The sequence below is a fragment of the Oryctolagus cuniculus genome, chromosome 15 (genome assembly GCF_051225735.1).
Source record: "Oryctolagus cuniculus isolate XC-2025 breed Fujian yellow rabbit chromosome 15, ASM5122573v1, whole genome shotgun sequence".
Taxonomy (NCBI): Eukaryota; Metazoa; Chordata; class Mammalia; order Lagomorpha; family Leporidae; genus Oryctolagus; species Oryctolagus cuniculus.
In genome coordinates, this window is record NC_142881.1 from 34154432 (window position 1) to 34176767 (window position 22336).

General features: G+C 47.8%; 1 protein-coding gene across 50 annotated transcripts in view; it reads left to right on the forward strand.

Annotated features, from left to right (window-relative positions):
• SORBS1 (sorbin and SH3 domain containing 1) overlaps positions 1–22336 on the forward strand; it is a 237765-nt gene that overhangs the window by 161630 nt on the left and 53799 nt on the right. For 36 of the 50 annotated variants that reach the window (XM_089314659.1, XM_089314702.1, XM_089314671.1 and 33 more), the window contains 8 exons: positions 442–516; positions 845–907; positions 10516–10563; positions 10687–10816; positions 12313–12427; positions 17529–17612; positions 21521–21586; positions 22120–22221. In XM_089314659.1, the coding sequence (XP_089170785.1) occupies positions 442–516; positions 845–907; positions 10516–10563; positions 10687–10816; positions 12313–12427; positions 17529–17612; positions 21521–21586; positions 22120–22221 (683 nt within the window). The remainder of the gene's footprint in view (positions 1–441; positions 517–844; positions 908–10515; positions 10564–10686; positions 10817–12312; positions 12428–17528; positions 17613–21520; positions 21587–22119; positions 22222–22336) is intronic. The other 14 variants (XM_089314662.1, XM_089314673.1, XM_089314672.1 and 11 more) reach the window with 5 other exon arrangements.

The following is a 22336-nucleotide window of genomic DNA, read 5'->3' on the forward strand; positions in this document are numbered from 1 at the left end:
CTGCCCTAATGACAGGCAGAGGTATTTGTAGAATTAAGACTCAACATGTTTGCCTTGATCCTAATGTCCACACTCGAGCTTTGGTTTTAAAAAAAAAAAAATCATGTTAGGATAGTGTTTTCTTTACAAACTATTTATTGTCATACTTAATACTTCTTGCCTACAAAAAGTAAGAACTTGACGTGCTGTGCCATTTGGAGCCTGTTTCTATGTGATTTTCTGTCCAAGAAGAGAAATGATGTGGTCTCTTTTGATGTGTCTCAGTGATTCAGGCAAAAGGACTGGATTTTTTTAAAGCAGTTTGAATGTCTAGCATTTCACTAGCGAAGCTTGCTGTGTTCCAGAAGGCAAGGAGTCTGCACTGTATGTGGATCCCTGCTCGTTCATTCTCTGCATTTGTATCTTCCCCTATTCTCTCTCCAAAACCTGCTCCTCTCCTAGACACTCCTGAAGAAAATCCTTATTTCCCTACGTACAAATTCCCCGAACTTCCTGAAATCCAGCAAAATTCTGAAGGTACCATCAACTTAGACAGTATATCTGTTGCCTTAGTCTTAAAGTAGTTCTTATAGCTCCGTTATTGGCATAAAGTTTGGCTTTTAGATTTTGTTCTCATAGTCATTTTTGGTTGGTGAAAGTTTTATTTCACTCATTTGCATGATGTGCTGTATTAAAATGACTAAGTCCTTTCTAATTCATTAATCTGTTTTTTAAGTGTGATGCCCTTGTGCTTTAATAACACTAAAAATGGTAATCAGTCATTCGAAAGAGTCAGCTGGGGACTTGTCAGCTCCTCCACTTCACGGTGGATAGTTTCAAAACACACTGCTTTTCTCTGCCGCAGAGGACAATCCTTATACTCCTACCTACCGGTTTCCTGCCTCTACTCCTAGTCCTAAGTCTGAAGGTAATTCAAGGGAAGTCGTGTGCCTCCCGTTGTTCCAGTGCTGTTCCTTTCTTTTTCACCGGGGGGCTTTTTCCTGGTGGCTAAGGGCTGCTCCCGTTCATTTGCTTCCCTCTGACCTTGTGTTCTTGTGGTGGCGTTTTCCTCGCTGAGCCTATGAGCAGCATCTCTCTGTGGTATTTTAGCCCTGTTCCCTTAGGGTTTATGTGATTGATGGGGTAGCCAGTGTGGCTTAGTTACAATGCTTTGGACCTGGGGGCTTGGACAAAATCTGCCCCCAGGGCCTGATACCCAGTGGGTGACAGGGTCACCTGATGCAGGTGGCCAAGCAGTGATGTGGGGACTGGTGGGACCTAGACCTGCCAGCAGTCAAGAATACAAAACCTACCAGGTTCCTGTATGCGCAGCTGACTCAACACTGGGCCCCTCTTGCTCTGGGCCCTCGAAGTGTTTCCGTTTGGTAGAGAGTTCCCGAGGAGGTATCCAGGTTCAAGATTCAGTCCTGGTGAGAGATGATATTCCTTGAAAGTAAGGGTTTGGCCAAGCTGGAAAGTATTTGGTGAAGAGCTCTATAGGAATTTGTACCTGCTGGGGAAGAAAAGCCACAGCTATATCTGAGAGCTAATTCTTTTCTGGAACAAAAAGTGTAGGTGCCAAAGAAACTTCTAAAAGGTGAGTTAAGGGCAGTCTGAGAAATATGTTTGTAGCTGGGATTGTCTGATCTTTAAATGAGTGACCCAGAAATGGGGGAAGGGGAGAAAGATGTTTTGTTGAATACTCTTCCAAGGTCAAATGTTGAGGGCTCCAGCAGTGGAGGGAGCATTTGCTGTGTGCCATGCACCGTCCTTGGAACTGGAGATAATGCCACGAGTAAGACGTGGCCTGTCCTCAAAAATTCACATCCGGTGGAAAGTTAGACAAGGCCACTTCAGCACGCTGTGTCCAGTGTGGGGCGGTGGGAGAGCATCTGTCCAGAAGGCCACGGAAAGCCTTGCTGGCACACACTAGGTACTCAGCAGTACCTGGGGAGTGTTGCTGAGTGAAGGCTTTATACATGGGACCAGGGTTCTTTTGTAGAGATCCCCGTGCCTCCACCTTGGTGCTTCTCTGCCCTGAACAGCTCAGTGAGCCATACCGTGCAACCTTTCTCATCATCGTTTAGGTCATTCCGTCATCCAGACTCTGTTTTAAAAATTAGGTATTGGAGAGGGAGAGGGAAAAGGAGAGAGGGAGAGGGAAGGAGGAAGAGAGGCTGATCCCATCCACTGGTTCACTCCTCAAATTCCCATAATGGCTGGGCTGAAGCTGGAAGCCAAAAACTCGATTCAAGTCTTCCATGTGGGTGACAGGAACCCAACCACTTGAGCTGCCTCTCAGGGTACACATTAGCAGGAAAGTGGAATTGGGAACAGAGCCAAGACTTGAACCCAGACATTCTGAGGGACGTAGGTTTCCTAGCCAGCATCGCAACCACTAGGCTAAACATCTGCCTAATCAGACTCATGGGTCACTTGCCACACATGAGGTGACTCCCTGGGAAGCTTTAGATGCAGTGTCAGCTGACATACAGTAGTCGTGTTTGGTGTCTGTCGTGTGCCCTAGTCAGTGGTTCCCAACCGTTTCACGCCTGGGTCCTATTTGAGTGAAAAGAGAAGTCTACAAGCAGACCCGGACTTAGAGGCTAAAAGCTGGTGGTCTAATTGTGCTCAGTGGCCTCAGTCCCAACAAGTCTGTTTGGTGTAGATAACTTGGTCTTTCAGTTTTGGGAACGCTGATTCTAGCCAGAAGCTCTGCTGAAGAAACACCTGAGCTGGGCGAGGGAGAAGTGTTTTTCAGGGTCATTTTGGGAAATTTCAGTTTCTGATTTGTGGACCCAACCTCACGGGTAAGAGAGCTTTGCCTTCTAAGATCAGGCGAGAAGGGCAGAGCGCAGTGAAGGCTCAACCTCTCCTGGACATGGGCCGGGGAAGGCGAGCTTGGAGAAGTCCTGTGGAGAGGCACAGCGGCTCCCACGGGGCTGGAAGGTTGCCTTGGGCCTGTTGCCAGCAGCACCTGTGGCTTCCTCGGTCAGCCCAGCTGCTGGTCCTAGACAGGATTTCACGGCCTCACACCCAGAGCCCCTGTGTCGTCCAACCGCCACAGCTAGCAACCCTGGTGATACCAATGTCCGCTTTCTCTTGCACATCAAGTCCGGCACAGGAGGGAACGGGAGTCATTTTGCCTAGTAGCATAAACAGCAAACGATGTCGTGACAACGTGTCACCTATAATTTAGAAACAGACCTTACCATCTTTTTATTTGCAAAGACCAAAAAAGGAAGAAATAACCTTGATGAATAAAAAGTGGCTGAACAAAAAAAATTCATACCAGCAAAGATGATTAGAATTTAACACAAGTTTCTAAGAAGTCGCCTTCCCTGGAGAGCTTTTAAAAGTAGGGTTGATTCCATCTCTCACACTCCCACCCCTGCCTGGGCACGGATCACTGATGCGTTCAGTTAGGTCAACACTTTTCACAAATTAGGGAGATATTTGAGCTAGGTCATTTTAAAGATTTTTTTTTTTTTAAGTTTCAGGAGGTTCTCTGGATTTCTGGGTGGGTGGTTTCTGGTTTTGATGGTGTAGGTGAGCTCTGTCCAAGGTGGTGCTGCTCCTGATAGGGGGCGTGGACTCTGTGCACAGAATGGCGCCTAGCTGAGGCTCTGCCCCTGGATTTCAATGCAAATTAGGAAATAGCCGGCTTTACTGAGAGGTGGAGCTCTCATTCCAGAGCCTGCCTCGTGGGGAGAAGGTTTTTGTTGCTGCTGCTGTTTTAATTCAGAATTTGGAATTAAACCTCACCTAAGGGCTGCTGCCTCTGTCTAAATTCTAGTTGTTTACAAAGGACAAGAAACTATGTATGTTAGTATCTCAAAGCTGGTCCCTGCTCCCCTCAGTAGTAAGTCACTTTCGGAGACTTTGTTTATACTGGAATAGCAACCTTCTTTTTCCCCCAGCTACAGTGAAAAAGTAACCTTCTGCCTGGAGTTTTAGAAGATAAATATGCATACAGTGATCATGTATTACTGAGGTTTAAAATATACTTTTAAAAAACCTCAAACCTCTGTAAATTCCAGTGAGAAATCACCGCTAGTGGTTTTATAATCTCTCTCTGTGGGAGGGAAGAGATGTTACATACAATTATACTGGGTTTCCTGAAGCAGGAGTGAGAGGGACCAGCTATGGAAAATCTTGTTAGAAATGCAGCTCCTGCCCTTCCCCAACGCCTGCTCTAAGGGACACAGCGTGGCCAGCCCCTTACAGCTGACAGTCGCACTCCTGTGGACCATAGCGGCAGCTCCATCACCCAGGTGGCAGAGCGACTGCCATGAGTTGGGCCCTTATAGATGTAGGCCTCTATGTTGAATGCATGATTCTTATCTCATTTCTGTCCTTCCAGCAGCCTCATGAGATAAGCCTTCAGTTTTTAAAAGCTGATTTATTTATTTATTTATTTGAAAGAGTTACAGAGAGGGAGGGAAAGATAGGGAGAGATCTTCCATCTGCTTGTTCACTCCCCAGATGACCACAATGGCAAGACCAGGCTGAAGCCAAGAGCCAGGAGCTTCTTTCAGGTCTCCCATGTGTATTTCAGGGGCCCAAGCACTTAGGCCATCATCCACTGCTTTTCCCAGGCCATTAGCAAAGAGCTGGATTGGAAACGGAGCAGCCAGGACATGAACTGGCATCCACATGGGATGCCGGCACTGCCGGCAGCCGCTTTATGTTGCAGTGCTGGCCCCAAACCTTCATTTTACCAATGAGGAGTAGGAGGCTGAGAGAGGTTAAATAGTATGTATTAGACCACACAGTATGTGGCACAGCCAGAATTCAGACCTGGGTCTGTGGGGCCCCCAAATATGGACATTTCCTTGCTCTGCTGTGCTGCTCAGCTGAGTCCGTTCTCTCTCCTGATGCCCTCTGTGTTCTCGGCTGTCCCCTTCTTGTCAAGGGCTCTTCCAGGCCATCCAGCTTCCCCTGAGCCAGTCCTGCCTTCATCTGCTGGGCCAGTTTCTCCCAGGTTGATGTCCATGAGTTGGGACCCATGGCTGTGGTTGAAAACCACTGGCATGGAGGAGCCCCATTCTTCCCCAGCCCCAACCTTCACCCCCAAAGGGGTGAAGGTACTTGCCCAGATGCAGTTTGTTTTTGTTTTGTTTTGTTTTGTTTTGTTTTTGACAGGCAGAGTTAAACAGTGAGAGAGAGACAGAGAGAGAGAGAAAGGTCTTCCTTCCGTTGGTTCACTCCCCAAATGGCCACTATGGCCAGCACACTGTGCCGATCCAAAGCCAGGAGCCAGGTGCTTCCTCCTTGTCTCCCATGTGGGTGCAGGGCCCAAGCACTTGGGCCATCCTCCACTGCCTTCCCAGGCCACAGTAGAGCTGGACTGGAAGAGGAGCAACCGGGACAGAATCCGGCACCCCAACTGGGACCAGAACCCAGAGTACCGGCGCCGTAGACGGAGGATTAGCCTAGATGCAGTTTTGGGAATTTGAATTAGAGTAGGGAAATACCCTTCACTTCTGATCATACTCAAATGATGTTGGCTCACTGGGTATGTCTGTTGTCAAGAAGACAGAAGCTGTTTTAAAAATCATGGCTTACAATCTGCCGCAGGAGCACATAAGCAGTGCATTACTTCATGGGCCATGGCCGGCAAGCACCTGCTGGACCCCGGCAGGGTGAAAGGCCATGGCCGAAGGGGAGACCAGACTTTCCTTTGCTCTTGGGTGCTTCTTCTGTGTTCTGAGTGAGTAGCGGCAACTGCCACCTCCTGGTGCTGTGGCTTGAGACAGCACCTGTAGCATCCCTGGTTGTGGTGTGTGGTCTGTCTCATTGTGCTTTCTCTTCATTCCCAGATGAGACTGCACAAAGGCAAGCATTTAAGGAGGCTGATTTTCCCAGGCATGTCTGTAGTTGAGTTAAAATAATCCTCTGCTGCCCTGCAGGGGTTCTAAGAACAGCCTTATTTTGCTTGAGTTAAGCAAGTCACGCTATTGTGAAGATGCATGGCCAGGATCTGTGCCTTCTGCCCCAGACTCCAGTTGGTGCTGCCCCGTGGAGGGGCTGGGCTGCTCGCAGTGGCCACCCTTGCCCTCCTTGCAAGGCCTGCCCAGCAGCTCTCCGCCCAGCCAGTGCAGTGCGCAGGCTTTGAAACATAGCAGTGGTCCCCCTTCCACCTGCAGACCTCGCAGCCCGGTAGGAGATGAGGCCGGTGAGTCTTTGTCCAAGCCTCTGTTCCTCCCAGACTTCCTTCCATGGCTCCTTTCCTGCCCCACCTCATTCTCTCTTTGATATGTCTTCTCCAGCGATCCCACATCCTGCCCTGCCTCTTCTTCCTCTTCTTTAATCACTTAAAACTTAACTGCCTTTAACTACATCACAAACGGTGTTGTGACTTTCCCATACCTCCTAGACCTGCTGACTTCCTCGCTCCCTTCGCTTCCTTTCCTTTGCTCATCCCACCCAGACTCTACCCAACTCCACATCTGCTCTGCTTTCCTTTAACTACTTTTGCTGTGTGTGTGTGAGAGAGACAGAGACAGAGAGTATGTGTGTGTGTATGTATGCACCTATATTTGCCTTTACATTCTTCCTCTTCCTAAGTATATGGGTAAACCCCAAGAAAGAATTATGTTGAGCAATGGGAAAAGTATGTTTAAAACGAGCTATTAATATTAGAAAATCAAATGTAAAGGCTTAAGAAATGCATAGCATTGAAATGTGATAGAAACCAGGAAGTGGTTCCAAAAATGCTGCTTTTTTGTGCCTGTTGTCTTGTTTTGGTCAGTTACCAGATATTTGTAGAACAACAGTTTCCAGCCAACACTTTCTCTGATTATCTTTATGATTTTTATAAATTTTTTAAGAAAAAAAGCCCATAAAGAAAAAGCCATTTAGAGGCTCATTTAAAGTCACTGTGGCTGGACAAGGCAATTGTGTGGCTCCCGGCAGTTGTAGGAGTCACTGTCCCCCAGTTGAGCTACCAAGGACAGACTGCCAAGGCCCCATGGGAATTGCTGGTGTGTAAACAGAGCCCAGCGGGGGCCTTCAGGGCCCTGAAGTGAGTTGTTCCCCCGGGTGAGTTCTGCTTAGTGTCAGAGCTTCCCAGAATCACTGGCATGGGGTGTTCCGAGAGTGCTGCCAAGCTTCTGTGCCTGCTGCTCTGTGCCGCAGGGGCCACGGTCACGAGCAGCAGTCACAAGACCCCAGCTCTGCTGAGTCCACCAGGGCATTATTTTCAAGAGAACTGAGAGAGATAGGGAAATCGGGGTTTCAGATGCCAGTTCACGGGAAGCTTGAGAAACATTTCATTTGGTGTGCCTTAACTGTGGTTACACCACACACACACACACACACACACCATTTGATCTGGCCAGCTCTGGTGCACAGAATTGCAGAAGGATGCTCCTTCCACCCAGTTTTCCCATTCCAGGCTTTTCTGCTGCATACTCATCTGACCCAGTGTGGACTGAGCTTACTGGGATAACATTGCAGAAAGCAAGTGGAGGATGGAGCAAGAGTGACTCAGTGTTGTGCATTGTCCCTGGAGACAGGACAGAGGCAGGAAAGCCACAGTATGGTGGGTAACTCCAGCCACTTGCCTAAGCAACCCCCGGGCAGGGAGACAGGGAAAATTAGAGCAGAGGCAGTGAACTGGCCTGGCCAGCAGTGCAGTGCAGGACTTGAGTTTCAGAACCACACCTTCTGCTGCTTCTTCCATAATGGAAATGCTAACGGAGTAGCCGAGTCCCCCACCTTTCTCAGGACTCGGTGCAGGAGTCTGGGCTGAAAGAACAAAGCAGCCACCCCTGTTAGGATCTCAGAAGTGCCTTAGGGAGGTAGAAAGACTTGGAATCTGTTCCTGATGTCTCTCTGATTGTGCTTTAGTTGTCTTGTCTGTAAAATATTTACTTCTTCTGGGGTTCTTGCAAGGTATAAGTTAGATGATATCAATAAACCACCAGCCATCATTAGGCCCTTAATAACAGGAGATAGTTACTTTTATATTTCTACACGGAAGTAAAAGTTCTTTAACCTTGGATTTGCAGCACAAACATCAAGAAATAATAAGTTATCCATCCCCTAGAACTTGTCCTAACTGCTAGAGTTGTGGAGATGAGTCTGGAAAAATGCTCTCTGAGACGTCCATGCAGGGAAGTGCCCACGTCAGACCTGTAGATACTGGGTGAGATGTGAGAAGCCTGTCCTCAGGCCCCAGCTTAGCCTTTTCCCCCTGTCCCAGAGAAGAAGGGAGAAAAGGAAGCTGTAAGAGCATCCAGGTGCTCAGACTGCCCGGCTGCCTTCATTGCCCAGCTTCCCTGTGGCTTTGGCTGCTTTTCTGAGTAAGACTTTGATAAACTCCCCAACATTGCTATTTTTTCCCATCTTATGAGAACTGTTTCTTTCTTTTTTTTTTTTCTTCCAAAGAACCTTCTAGAATTCACATCAGAAAGCTCTAGGGAGCAACATTTTTTAAAGAGCTCATGCTTAAAAATATCCTTGAATATTTAAATACCATTCTTCACGCCCCTTACCCCCATCACTGTATTTGTCACTTCATGAGCCTTTGGTAATAGTTAAGAATTAACCCTTGCCTTCCCATCTACTCATAGGCTGTCACCTTTCATGACTCAGACAAGTACAGGATTTTGAGCTAAAATATTAGGCTAAATTTTAGGCAGTACATATATCGAGTTGTAGCTAAGCTAACTTTTTCATTTGGGGCAGGCATCAATTTTTTTTCTGATCAGTTTTAGTATTTTTTTGAAAGGGTTACAGAGAGGCAGATGAAGAAAGAGATAGATTGATCTGCCATCTGCTGGTTCACTCCCCAGATGGGTGCAACAGTCAGGGCTGAGCCAGGAGCTTCTTTCAGGTCTCCCACGTGGGTGCAGGAGCCCAGGAACTTGGGCCATCTTCTGCTTCTTTTCCAGCACGTTAGCAGGGAGCCGGATCAGAAGTGGAACGGCCAGCTCTCTAGCCGGTGCCCATATGGGATGCCCATGCTACAGGTGGCAGCCTTGCCCTCTATGCCACAGTGCCAGCTCCAGAAGCTGGTTTTTTTTTTTTTTTTTTTTTTTTAAAGGCAACAGAATTCTTCAGAAGATTCTCTCAAAGAATGTATTCTGGATTCCATTTCATCTCTTTCCCATACCCTGTTTTCATAAATTGGCAAAAATAAGATTATATGCTCAGTTTACAACAGTGAACATTTTAGGAAGAACCTTGAGCCTTGATGTTGATTAATTCTTGTCCTGAAGGAGAAGACTGGGGAGGGGGAAAGGTAGCTTGGGACCTGATGCTGTTCCCTTACTTGGGAGTGGGGGCAGATGAGCATCGGGCACGGAGAAGGGACAAGCAGGGGTGACAGAGGGTTATCTGTGAGTAGCACTTAGAGCAAGGGCAGTGCTAGCTTAGCTTACATTTCATAGAGCATTCTGGCCTTTTCTGCTCTGAAACCTGAAATGACTTGCATCGAAACTTGATTAACACTTGGTTGTTAACATAAAACATCTGGCTTCTCTGCGCTGTCTGTGGATCAGTTCACAGGCTTTGCTAAAGTTGTTAGGCTCTTAAGAGAGGGAGTCGAGGCTTCATTCTATATATGTGAGTTCTGAATCTGGGTTAGCAAGATACAGAAAACGAGAGGGGGGACTTCCAGGCTTTTTGGAGTGACACTTTGGAGGGACCGTCTCAGATGTGGTGACTAAATAGCCCACATTTGGGGGACAGTCCTAGTTGGAAAACCTGCTCCCAGAAGTGTGCCTGAGCTCTGAATTAGAGCTTCAACACTGTAGCTGCCTTCATGAGGGGTCCAGATCTTGTGTCGGTTGTGCACGTTTTGGAGCCCCAGGGTCCTCCTTATACAGGATGTGTGCTCCGCCCTGCGGGAGCCCCTCCATAGCACAGACACTCGGGCGAGTTTGATTTGGTTCCGAGTCATGAGTTAGACACGTTCCTAGGTGGTGCCTCCGCAGGGCTGACCACGTAAGCACACCGTCATGGCTGCCTTGCGTTCAGGGAAGGAAACCTGCTCACGCAAGCAGGCTGAGAGGCAGCGGAAACATGACGGTGACAGTTTTCTCAGCCGCAGAGCCTGTGGTAATGATGGTGTGTGGGGAATCATAAAATAGACCGGAGCTGAGGCAGGGAGCTGGAAACCACACCCTCGGGGGCTCCCCTTCCAGAACCAGGGAAGAGGCTCTGAGCAGGGGATGCAGCGGGGGAGCCATCTCGATGCCCCCACCTTCCACCCAGCCAGAGTGGGTGGCCAGCATCGCGGCTTTGGCAGAGGAGGGCCTTTGGCCCTTGGTCCCCTTGCATGTAGGTTGCAGCCGTGGAGGTTCTCGTCCGGACTGCAGGTCCTGTGGGGCTGGGTGGACTCTGCAAACCTTGCTGCTCTCCGACGTGGTCTGCCGTGGTGTGGCTTCCCGCGCTTGACTGCTCCTCTCTGCGCTGGGCTCCCGGGTGTGGCTGGATGTGGTGCCGGACTGGGGATGCGGGGAGCACCCGGCCCGGTTTGCTGCACTTAGCTGATTGCCCCTGACGTCTTTTTGTTCTGTTCACTAGATGACGACTCCGATCTGTACTCTCCTCGTTACTCCTTTTCTGAAGATAGTAAGTGACTTTTAATTTCCTGGGTGCGGGGAGGAAGGAGGGTGGAGGGTGAGGGAAGGCATCTTCCTGCTGTCTGTTTTCATGTGTTTTTAAAATCTTGGGTATGCACTCTTCTTTCTCCAGCAAAATCTCCCCTTTCTGTGCCCCGCTCAAAAAGTGAGATGAGCTACATTGATGGTGAGAAGGTAGTTAAGCGGTCGGCCACGCTGCCCCTCCCGGCCCGCTCTTCCTCGCTGAAGTCCAGCCCAGAGAGGTGAGTGCTCCCTTGCCCTTTGGTCCGTGTCATTGCCGGGCCTCCCTGATTGAGAGCTGCCAGCCTCCTCTCTCAGGAACATGCCACATTGATCCCATGAGTCTCAATGTGAAATGGAGAGAAAAATGGCATGCCTTCTCCTTTCAAGGAGAAGTGAGATAATCCAAGGAGCATTCCTAGTAGTGCCTGGCTTACAGTGTGGTTTAATTAATGCTGATGATGAGTGTCCTCACTGTTTGCACTTTCACAAGAGAAATGTTTTCAGATTCCAAGCTCATACTATGTGCTCCTGATGCCTGTTGATCCATGTAACATGTATGGTGACACACATGCCTTGGAATCATTCTAGTGATGACATTAATCATCTCTTTATGCCTGCACCCAACAGCTCAATTGTCTTTTATTGAGTTCTTGTCTCTACAAATGCCCGGTGGAGCAACCTTCTTGTGCCATTGGGACAGGTGTCCACTCCTCTGCCAACCCCCAGCTTCTGCCACTTCTCCAATTATAAAAGGCTCTGGCCCAGTGAAATCATGACTTTTTCCTTAAATAGACATCCAGCTTCATATTTCCACGTTTCCCTTCTCGATAGAGAAGTGAATATCTATTTTAAAAGCCCTCAAGGAGTGCATTCATCAAGCATCTACTACTATGCGCATTCTATACCAGTTAAACCAGATGTTATGGCAGAATTTAAATATATATAAATCATTGTCTCTGTCATCAAGACACTTACAGGTTTGCAATAAAAACTAAACAAGGGCACAGTGCAAAGTGCAGTAATACACATGCCTGCAATTTGCAAACAGTTTGCAAGGATTCACATAGCCTGTGAAACCCATCACTGGAAACCAAGACAAGTGTCTGAGATTGGTGGGAGTATGAGTGAATGGCTCTAATGGAACTAGCAAAGAACCCCATTGTAATAATAGCTAACCGTACTGAGCAGCTCCGAGGGCCTGCAGCTCTGCCAGTGATTTCTATGCAGTGTCTCCTTTCAGCCTTACAACAGCCCTCATTTTTCACATGGGGAAAATGAGGTCCTAAGAGGTAAGGTGCCTGGCTAAGACCACGTGGCCAGCAGGCAGGTGATGTAGCAGAGATGTGAACCAGAACCTCCAAGTGTCCTCCAGCATTCACTGTGTGAGTGGGAAGAGCAGGCATGTTTAGGGAATGACAAACTCATGACAGCAGAGCAAGGTGGAAGATTTTCCCAGAGCGAGCTTTGCTGCTCTGTGCTCCCTCCCTGCCTCTCTTTCTCTTCTCTCTGCTGCCTGGTGCTTGGCTTTGAGTGCAGGAGACCTCAGGCCCCTCGTGAGGCAGGCACAGAGATTTAACTGGTTGTGTGGAGAAATTACATTGCTCGCCCTGACTCTGATTTTATGCTTCAGATATAAAAATTCCTTGATTAGATGACAGCCAACCAAAGTCAGACCATGTCGGAAGCTGATGCCAATTTTCCTGAAAATCGCTCTAATAGGATTTTCTTTCGACAGAAACGACTGGGAGCCCCCCGATAAGAAAGTGGATACAAGAAAATACCGCGCAGAGCCCAAAAGCATTTACGAGTATCAGCCGGGCAAGTCTTCCGTTCTGACCAACGAAAAGATGGTAATGTGCACACTGAAGTTCTTTTGTCTCTTTCTACCCATGTTCTTAAATCCAGACGCATTGTGCCGGGGGATCACGGTCTTTGCCCTTTGAGATAGGCTTGCTTTGTTTAGGAGACAATGAAAAAGAACAGACGTGTTTTCACCCCTGTTTCGTTTTTGCAGGTATTTGTGCAATAATTCCTTGAGGGTCTGCTTGTGAAAAAGCCCCTCATTGTGCCTCTGTCGCTCCTTTTGTGCATGCTTTCACTAATTCTAATCGTTTTGCTAACATAAAGATTGATTCTGCTGCTGATTATTTTGGATGTCTAACCGTTCATTTATCAGACTTATCCTTAATTGCACTAATGTCAGTTTTTTTAAGTGACTTATTTGAACAAGCACAAATTCTGTAGACATCACCAGTCCCTCATTAAAGACTAAATAATTAATAGGATGTTATGACTTGGGGGGAGAAAAAGCTCCAGGCTATTAGCGTATGTCTTTTAGATCTTCCATTTTTGACAAGTGCAATGTTGAGGACTCATTTCCTGTTCAGCCTGGTTTATGGTTCCCTGTCTCTGAGCCCCTGTGAGTGGGGAAAAGGCCTGGGTGGGCACAGCAGACCTCCCCGGAGAAGCAGCCTGCTCTGTGAAATGGGAAGAAGTTTTCCAGACTGGTCAGACTCTGACCTGCCAATCACCCTTCCTTTTATTCACCCTTTGTTAGGAAGAGCTGGCCCACAGTTGTGATGGCGATGCTCTGTGGATGTTGCAGGCCTCCAGCCGTGACAACGGGATGCAATTATCGTGCCGGGGCCTGGCTTTTATTAAAACACTGTTAGCCACACCAAGTGCAGAACACGCAGGCCCCCGAAATGCAGGTTCCAATTACTTTCCCTCCGCCTCTTCTGCTCTCCATGTTTTTCAGGAATAATCGATTTGACTTTTGCTAAAATAAAAAGGTGACATCATTAAAAGCACAGAGCAAGCAGTGATTTTCACCAGGAAAGAAGGTCAGCAGCTCACGGCAATGCTTTCAGCGTAGTCGTTCAGTGTGCACTGCGGTTATTTTAAGCACAAACCACAGGGAGGAGTGGAGGGTTCGGTCTCTGCCTTCCTCCTCCATGGGAGCTTCTCTGGCTGTGAGAAGGTGTCTTATGTGTAACAAACGTGGAAGGCACCTGCCCTGGGCTGTTCCTGGAAGGTGCTGCTGTCCAGGTATATTCCTGACGCTTGAATACTGGCATGGGACCCCCGTCACACGTGAGCAAGGGGAAACAATTGCAGAGACTCGATAGGTCCCCAGGGTTTTTGTTTTGGCCATATTACCGTTCACAGAGGGCCCTGGCGCTTCGTCTCTTCTTTGTCTCTACTTCCTTTCCTGGGTTCCTAGTAATGTCAGCAGCGTCCAGAGCTAGGAGAAACAGCCACATAGTTTTCTTCCTGGATACGGTGATGGCTGCAAGTATCTTCCGGATCATAGTTTTTGGGGTCGTTCGTGTCATTTGTAAAACCCTGGAAAGTAACACGGAGTCTGCATGAGGGGCCCTCTATGGAGAGTGCTGGCGACTGTGCAGGTGGATCGCAGAGCTCCCTCTGGGTGCACACGACGTTCTTCTGTGCTGTCCCGAGCCGCGTCAGCTCCACAGTGAGACACAAACACCAAAGGCAGCCCGGGGCGCCAGTTCAGCCCTAATTCTTCCAAAGAGAAGTTTTTAATGTTAGAGAGAAATTTCAGTCGATTCCTAACCTTTTGACACTTGACTCTTTTCAGTAGTTGAATTTGCCCTTTCTGTTTGAATGGTTTTTTTTCCCTCCTATTTTTATCACATGAACAGAAAAGTTGGAAGTGAGCTTCAGTGTAGGAGTCTTGCATGTTGGTATTAAGTATCTGGTTTGCCAGAATTTGAGCAGTATCTCCCACCACATCACCACCACTGCACATGCACACGTACGCGCGTGCACACACACACACACACACACACACACTTTGCTTTTGGTTAACTCTGGGTGAGTATACCAACTAATGACTTCGATGTAGACTCCACGTTCTGAGATAAGATTTTCTTTGCCTACTTCAAGGTGCTCATACTTGCTTCAGTGTGGCAGTGTAAGTCGTGTCCTCCTGGGCATGTCTACATGTTGCCAGCAGGAAGGGTGGACAGGTGGACCAAAAGGACTGCCCTGGGGGCTCCCCACGCCACCCCAGGCCAATGGAACACTGTGCTCACATCACACCCCACGGGATAAGTCCATTCTCGATGAGCTGGTCACCCAGTGGACAGGCTCACACCAGCGTCTTCACACCTGCTCGGCCCTCCTCTTACGTAGTTAGGAGCTCCTTTCCTTTTCTTCTGGCTTTGGAATTGGGAGCTGGTGGTCAGCCCCTCCTTGTCAGAAATGGCCTTTTCCAGACTCCATTCCTTTGTACATTCCCCTACAGTCCCTGCTGGAGAACCTCAGCCCAGTTCACCAGATGTATCTGCAGAATAACTTTCCTGAACGCATCCCTGGGTTAGATTGTGGGGTCCCTGTTCCCGCAGGTATAGATAGAGTAAGAAGGCAGACATTCCAACACTATGGACGGCACGGCATGGCCTCTGAAGTGTAAAACAAGGGCTGTCATCCCAGGCCACCGCCTCTGAGTTTCTTCCTTGGCTTTTCAGCTTGGTCACTTAGCCCTGTTTACGTGATGTCATGGGCAAACCTAATGGTTCTGCCCCTTCTCGTTTGGAGTAGAAGTGAAACACAGCATGGTGTCGAGAGGGCCGGGTGAGGAATTGGAAGGTCTGAGTGCTGGGTTTCGGTTCTGACTCTGTCTTACATCCTGGGGCTAGTCACATAACCTCTCTGAACCTCAGTGTTGCCATCCCTAAGTAGAGCTGCCACCTGGCCTGCTGTCTCACTGAGGTCCTGAGCGAGAGGTCAGCTGGGGTAATACGGGTCGAGCACTGTGCAGGTGGTGATGTGCTGTGCCACATTCAGGTGGCTTGTACAGCTGGACTTCAAGCTGGTCTCCGGCTCCCGTTCCAGCAGCAGAGCTGTCCTTGAGGAGAGGCCGGCGTTTTCCTGGCGAGGCGCTGCCCTTCGCCTGAGCCTGGCAGGATGGAATGTGCCCTGTGTGCCAGGGCAGCTTCCTGCTGGGCACGCAGAGATTTCTGTTTGTTCCATAATCAGGCCTGCCACAGCACCGTAACCGGTAAAATGGAACACCTCTGCTGGTGCCATGTGACACCACGTTGTTGCTTCTGTCTTTATCTGGGAGGCTCCTGGGTCTGAGGCCAGCTGCTCTGGGCCCAAGCTGCTTAACCAAACCTCCCGAGTCTGTTCCCACAGCATATTCACTCCAGCCATAAAACAGTTTGCAAACCGCTGCTGGGAACCAAATAGGTTAATTCTTTCAGGACTATGAATACCAAAACTTTTGGACGGTTTCCCAAAAGAGTTGGTATGTTTCATTAAAAAAGAAAAAAAGAAAAAACCCAGCCTACCCTATTTCCAGAGAGCAGTCTTTGTGACTTTAAGAAACACGAAATGGGTTTCACGAAGCCGCATCCATCAGGGTGTAGAATGACGGTCGTCCCTGGATGGTCCTGTCCTTGTAGGCCTCGGTGGGGGGCGAGCCGTCCCCTTCAGGATTGAGGCCCCAAAGACAGCGGGAGGAGATGTCACCTGGGGGCACGAGGCCCGACCCTGTGTTCCAGCACCGTTTCATTTGGATTCTCTTAGTTTAATTCTGGTGAACGAGAAATTCTCTGCCATCTGTCCAAATCTGCCCCTGCCTGTGGCATAGGAAAGATCCTTCACAGGATCTTAGAAGGAGGGGTTGGCCTCGTCCACTGAGGAGGTGCACACCATGTCTGCAGGCTGCAGAGGGGCTGGCCACTGATGGGTTAGGAAAAAGGCATCCAGGCAGAACTGCCCCGTGGACTTGGCATCCCCCCCTTCATGTGTGGCAGCCCCGGGGAGGGGTGTGTGATTTCTCGTGTGATATGTATATTTTGCATTTCAGATGGCTGTAGAAAATCACTGCATCTCTCTTGTGTGTGTGTGTGTGATTACCAAAATTTTATTTTTAAGCATTTATATATCAATTGAATTAAGCCATGAACCTCAAACACTTTTGTCTGGTGTGAACATATCTGCCAATATCCAGGGGAAACCCTGATTTGCTTTCTAGGCATTTGCTTTCCAACTGTCTATTTTCAGAAATACATGTTAATCCACAGAGTAAGATACCAGAACTTTATACGTATTTGATGAAATATTAAATCCCGTGGAATCACATTATTAGTCTATACGATACCTCTTCAAATGAGAAATCTAACTTATTTTTGTAATATAACCCAGAGGTTTTCTTCCCCTGTTCTGTTTTCTGTCTTGTCCAGTTTTCCCTTCACTTCATTTTTCTGTCCAGTTCTTTAACTTCGTAGAACCCCAGATATATTCTATCTGTAGTCATGCCCACGGATGCTTGTTGAAAACGTTCTTTTCGCTGTGTGTCCTCTGTTTTTACTTAAGTCATCTTTCACTGTCCTGTGGATGGGACATGGTTTCTCACCTACTCGTGTGCCATTAAAGATGCAGTATTAACCACTGGCTTTCATAAAGTGTCGGCATTTACATTTATTTGGAAAACCTCAAGACAGCCTCGCCAAAAAGCACTAAAATTGTACTAGCTACAGAAGTTGTTTGCGCTGCTCAGCTGGCATAGGTGGCTAAACGTTTGGTGTGCTCCCCAGTTTATTTGCTTGTAACTAATAGTTCCTTGTGTAGAGAGAAGAAGGGCTTCGTACTGGGGAATATCCCTGCGCCCATGTTCAGATTCATTGCGGGGGGTGTAGTGGGCTGCAGAGTCCTCCGTCTCTGGCCCACCTGCCTGAGGACTGAGAGCAGTTTGCTCACTGCTCCCCAGTTCAGTTTCCCTGGTTTTACAAGCTCATCCTTGTCCTGCTGTTTTTGCTGGTGTTGGAAAACAAAGCAAGATGATTGCTGCTGTCGAAAACCACAGTTGCTGTACGTACCTGGAAATCACTGCATCTCTACTGGCCTGATCCTATGTAATCTTTGCATAATGTTATCCTTCTCTTTCTTCCATTTCCCTATCACCAACCCCTATAGAGTCGGGATATAAGCCCAGAAGAGATAGATTTAAAGAATGAACCTTGGTATAAATTCTTTTCGGAATTGGAGTTTGGGAAACCGGTAAGTTTAATAGCTTCGGTGGTTATCCACCTTGTAAAAGAGTGCTGTTGATGCATTGTTGCTGCTAAAGAATCGGATCTGTTTGTAAGGAATTCAGAAAGTGGGGAGCAGTCCTGCTGGTCGGCAGTAGTGGGACCGCCTCTTCTCAGCGCAGCCAGTAAGCTTTGCCAGTAAGCTTCCACCAAGAAAGGGCAGTGAGCTCTGGACGTACTACTTTGCCAGAATATCCCAGAGACACGCCACGAAGTCAGCACTTGTCCTAGGACCTAACAGCGCGCCTCATGGATAGCCTTCTTTCAGCCATTGGCTCACTGCCTTGACCAGAGCCTTCACGGGTGCTGAACACCAGGAGGAACAGCCCTGTCACTGCTTTAAGCAGAGTTTTTGGAAAGCATGTGTACCAGAGAAGTGCCAGAGCAAGTCAAAGAAGGGCTGCCTATGCCAGTGTGACCCTATGAGCTAGGATGATATTTCCCAAGTTTTGAAATGGGAGTTAGGAAGTCTAACGCATTTAGTGTTCTGCAGCTTCCCTAGTGGTATCTCTGAGTCGACTTTGATACAGAGAATTTTGGCGTTCACAGAGGATTTTCTTAACGTGCACCCAAAAGAATATTAAACAGAAGGGAGAACTGAGCTCATCCTTTCCCTGGAGGTCATTGGAAGCTGACTTTAATTCTCCAGATACTTTAAAGTCTATTAGTAATTACAGTTGCAAATAGAACTTACAGGTGGAGAGTTAAGCATATAAAAGTAAAGCATTGTATTAGGTTCGGTGTGTGAGACTTTAACTGAATCCAGCTTCTGAGCTGCTGTGGTTGGGGATGATAGTGCTAGAGGCAGGCAGGAATTAACTGTATAGTTCAGTAAAATGTGGAATTCCATGATGTGTATTTTTCATCAAGACAAAGCCAGAGGGGAATTAAGCATGTGCTCCAAGATCGCTGATCTGACACAGTGATGCAGACCTTGCAGCTTCTGAATTAGCAGCACCTGACTTGGAAACAACCTGCTTCTAGGAACACCTGATTCCTCTCTTCCTGTCCTTAGATCTTGTCTTGCCAAAGCCCTGAGCTACCATGGATGAACAGCGCCACCTACTGCCCAGTGGAGAGGGTTGCATCTAACTGCAGGCCGCACCTCCCCTCCTGGGATGTTTGATGCCTACTTCATGCTTCTCACTTCCTCTCCCTATGTTCTCTGCTGTTCATCACACAGACATCATTTACTCTGCCTGAGGCAACCTTTTTAACATGTAAAAATATTTTTCAGTATCCTAACTTGTTTCCTTTTTTTCCTTAAGACCTGCTCAATTATCTCAAACTAATTTTTATGTATGTCTCATCTGCCAAAACACACACACACACACCCCAAAAGAGAGACCATGATTGGATATTAACATAAAGCCTTATGACATAATTTCATACTTTCATCAAAGAAGGCAAAAGTTGTTTTTAAAATTATGTTTAGTAAAAAGCCCATGCTATTGATTTGTGAAGTCTCTTTCAGAATTCACAAATTTCCAACTACCTCCTCATCTGCTAAATGCTAAATGAGTTATATCTTGAATATTAGTTTTTAGGAAAAATTATGAAACTTTTTTCGTAACTGAATGTGATTGGTTAGTCTTAATAAATTGTTGCCAATAATTTTTTTAAAAGGCATTTTTTTGAGAGGCAGAGTTACAGAGAGAGGGAGAGACAGAGGTTCTCCATTTGCTGGTTCACTCCTCAAATGGCCGCTGATGGAGAACTTCTATGAAATTCGCTGCTTAGGCCATCTTCCAGTGCTTTTCCAGGCCATTAGCAGGGAGCTGGATTAGAAGTGAAGCAGCCAGGACTCGAACTGGCACCCATATGGAACGCCGGCACTGCAGGCTGAGGTTTAACCCACTACACCTCAGCGCCAGCCCCGCCCCGGTATTTCAGTCCCAGCATATGTGAATGGGGCCGTATGAACAGCTTGGTAAATTAACACCTTCTCTGCTGGGAATTGTGGTCTGAGAACCACGCAGGCTCTTCACGGGAGTGCAGTCCACTCGTGGACTGGTGCCTTCCTGTAACTGGTCCCCGTCCCATTGCTCTCACTGCCTCTTAGTTATCTGGAGACTTGGAGATACTTTTCCAAAATGATCCCGTGTCCCTTGCACAGGCCTCAGACTCCTTCTAATGGGACTGCCCCCTTTTATGTAGGTCTGACTTGAAAAGATAACAGCTTTGAAAGCTTCCCAAAATAACATAATCCCTGCCCATTCACCAAGATGAACAGGCCTTTGTGATCTGAGGCCCCCTAAGAGGGGGCATTACCTGCTTCAGTGGCACGGCCTGGGAAGGAGGTATGGTAAGAAGAAGTTTTTCTCGTCTCTTCCTGCCCCAAACACTCTGGACCTCAAAACAGAGACCTCAAAACAAAAGTGGTGTGAACCACGAGAGCTGGTTCGAACATCGTCCGCAGCTGTTCAGAAGCAGAACCGATTTAAAACCCCCACCGAATCAACTGGGGCATCATTGCTGCTTTTTTTTCACTGCAACTTGGGACCACATCACCCAAGCAGAGTCCACCAGAACGTTAATCCTGAGCCTTTTCTGCCTCGCCCCTTCACACAAAGCCACGCAGAGTGAGGCGGCAAGGTCCCGACTGGGAATCTTTCTAGCTCTGGCAGGTCGTTGCACATCAGCAAACACTGCAGGACTCCAGGGACCCCTTGGGGAAGGATTATGTGAAGCCAGTGTCATTTGTCAGCACTGTTCTTATTTGTTTGCAGTAGGAGAAGCAGTGAGTAGTGGTTCTCAAGTGACTGGCAAAAGTCTCCTTCCCCAGAGGGTGTTAAGAGCTCACTTTACAACATACAGAAAGATGATGTCCTGGGTCTGTTGCTGACAGACAGAGGTCAGCTCACCTTAGGGCCTGATACCTTTTCACCTGCAGATTCACCACAGAGAGCCCGGTGTCAGCTTTTTCTCCTGTTCGACCCTCAAATGTCCATAGATATTGGTGTAATTCGATCTGTATGCTCAAGGCACAATGGCCTTGAGTTGGTTACAGAGAGAAGTTTTCAGGATACTCAAGGAGCCTTAGTGACCTCCGTTTCCATCTCCCCAGAGCTTACTGGTTCAGGAATTTCTCATCTCAGGGCAGTTGAGAAGGAAGGAGGTTGTGGAGGTGGAAGTGCCTGGTCACTCCCGAGTGTCCTCTCCCTCTCATCTCACAGCAGAGTTCCGCAGCTATAGCCTGAACAGGAAGGGCTAAAAGAGAAAACGAAAAGCTTGCTGCCCACCATCCCACTTTTCAGCTTAAACTCTTCTCCAAGGGGGTGGGAGAGTACCTCCCTACCACTAGTAGTGTCAGACCCCAGCTAAGCTGTCAAAGAAAATTTTGAAACTGGTGGTGTGAAATTGTTCCGGCGTCTGGTTCACCCCAGCTTTGTCCGTGGGTCTCCTTGCCGCAAAGCATAGAAAGCAGGCAGAGGGCAGCCCCCCTGCCTTTGGCCGGAGCTCTGGATCCCCACGTTTGTGAGCGCAGCGACAGTCACGGTGGGGACGACTGCTTCAGAGCCGTAGGAGCTGCAGGGTCAGCCCTGCTTGGAACAGCACCAGGAAGAATTTGAAAATTTCAGTTTTTGTTCAAATTTGTGTGAATTTTATTTTGCTTTTTTTTCCCCTAAATGTCCAGTATTTAGAATGTGATGAGGATTTTCTCTCAAGACTCAGACACAGACCCCCTAGTCTAGGTCACAGTCCCAGCCCCCAGTCCCGTGTCCTCAGGCCGAGTGCCCCCTCCCTCAACCTTTGAGTCCACCTCTTTGTGCTGATGCGGTTCCCCAGTGTGCCCCTCTTCGTTTGAGCCAGTCTCCATGTTTGTCTTTATGTCTTTACGCTCATTTCTTCATTTCCTCCTCTGCTTCCCGTCAGCCTCCCAAAAAGATATGGGATTATACTCCTGGAGACTGCTCTATCCTTCCTAGAGAGGATAGGAAGGTAATTCCACTGCGCCGCCTCCGTTGGACTGTCTGTGTGCACTCTAGCCTTGGGCAGTGTGAGTGTGTTGTGGGTTTGTTTTCTTTTCTTAAACCACTTAAAAATAGACTGGTGATTTTTTTTTTTGGCTTGTAGTATTTAACAAAGTCTTTAAAACATATACTAATATTTAGAGGGTTTTAAACTGACATATAAGATTTGTCACAGTCACCGTACTCTGCAAAGAGAGATACTAGGTATTTCCTTAAAGGTAGGTTTTTGTGATAGCTGTAGTTCTCCTTAGCAAGTAGAGTAGACTTTTGAAGCTCTGACTACTTCAGGATTTCTGTGTGATCAGCCTGTTGTTGCACTCTCTGTTTTCAAGTCTTTAACTAATTTCTAGTGAGCCCTTGGGTTGTAGTCATGCCATCTTGGCCTTATTAAAGCTTAACACTAAAAAAGAAGAAAATTCATTTTTCAAACTTAACCTTCCATGCTTTCTCCCTTTCCTCTAAACTAAAACATTCTTTCTCATCTTTTCTTTCTTGAACCAGACTAATCTAGAAAAAGATCTGAACCTCTGCCACACAGAGTTAGAGGCAGATTTAGAACAAATGGAGACGAGTAATAAAGCCGGCGGCGCAGCCCGGCCACAGGTACTCCCTGGTTTTCCCCATGCCCGCGGCTCCCTTTCCACCCTGCTTTGTTCCTTTCATTTGGTTTCGGATAAAGCCGAGGTGCCGGTGGTAATGCCGCTTGTTTTCGGTTGCA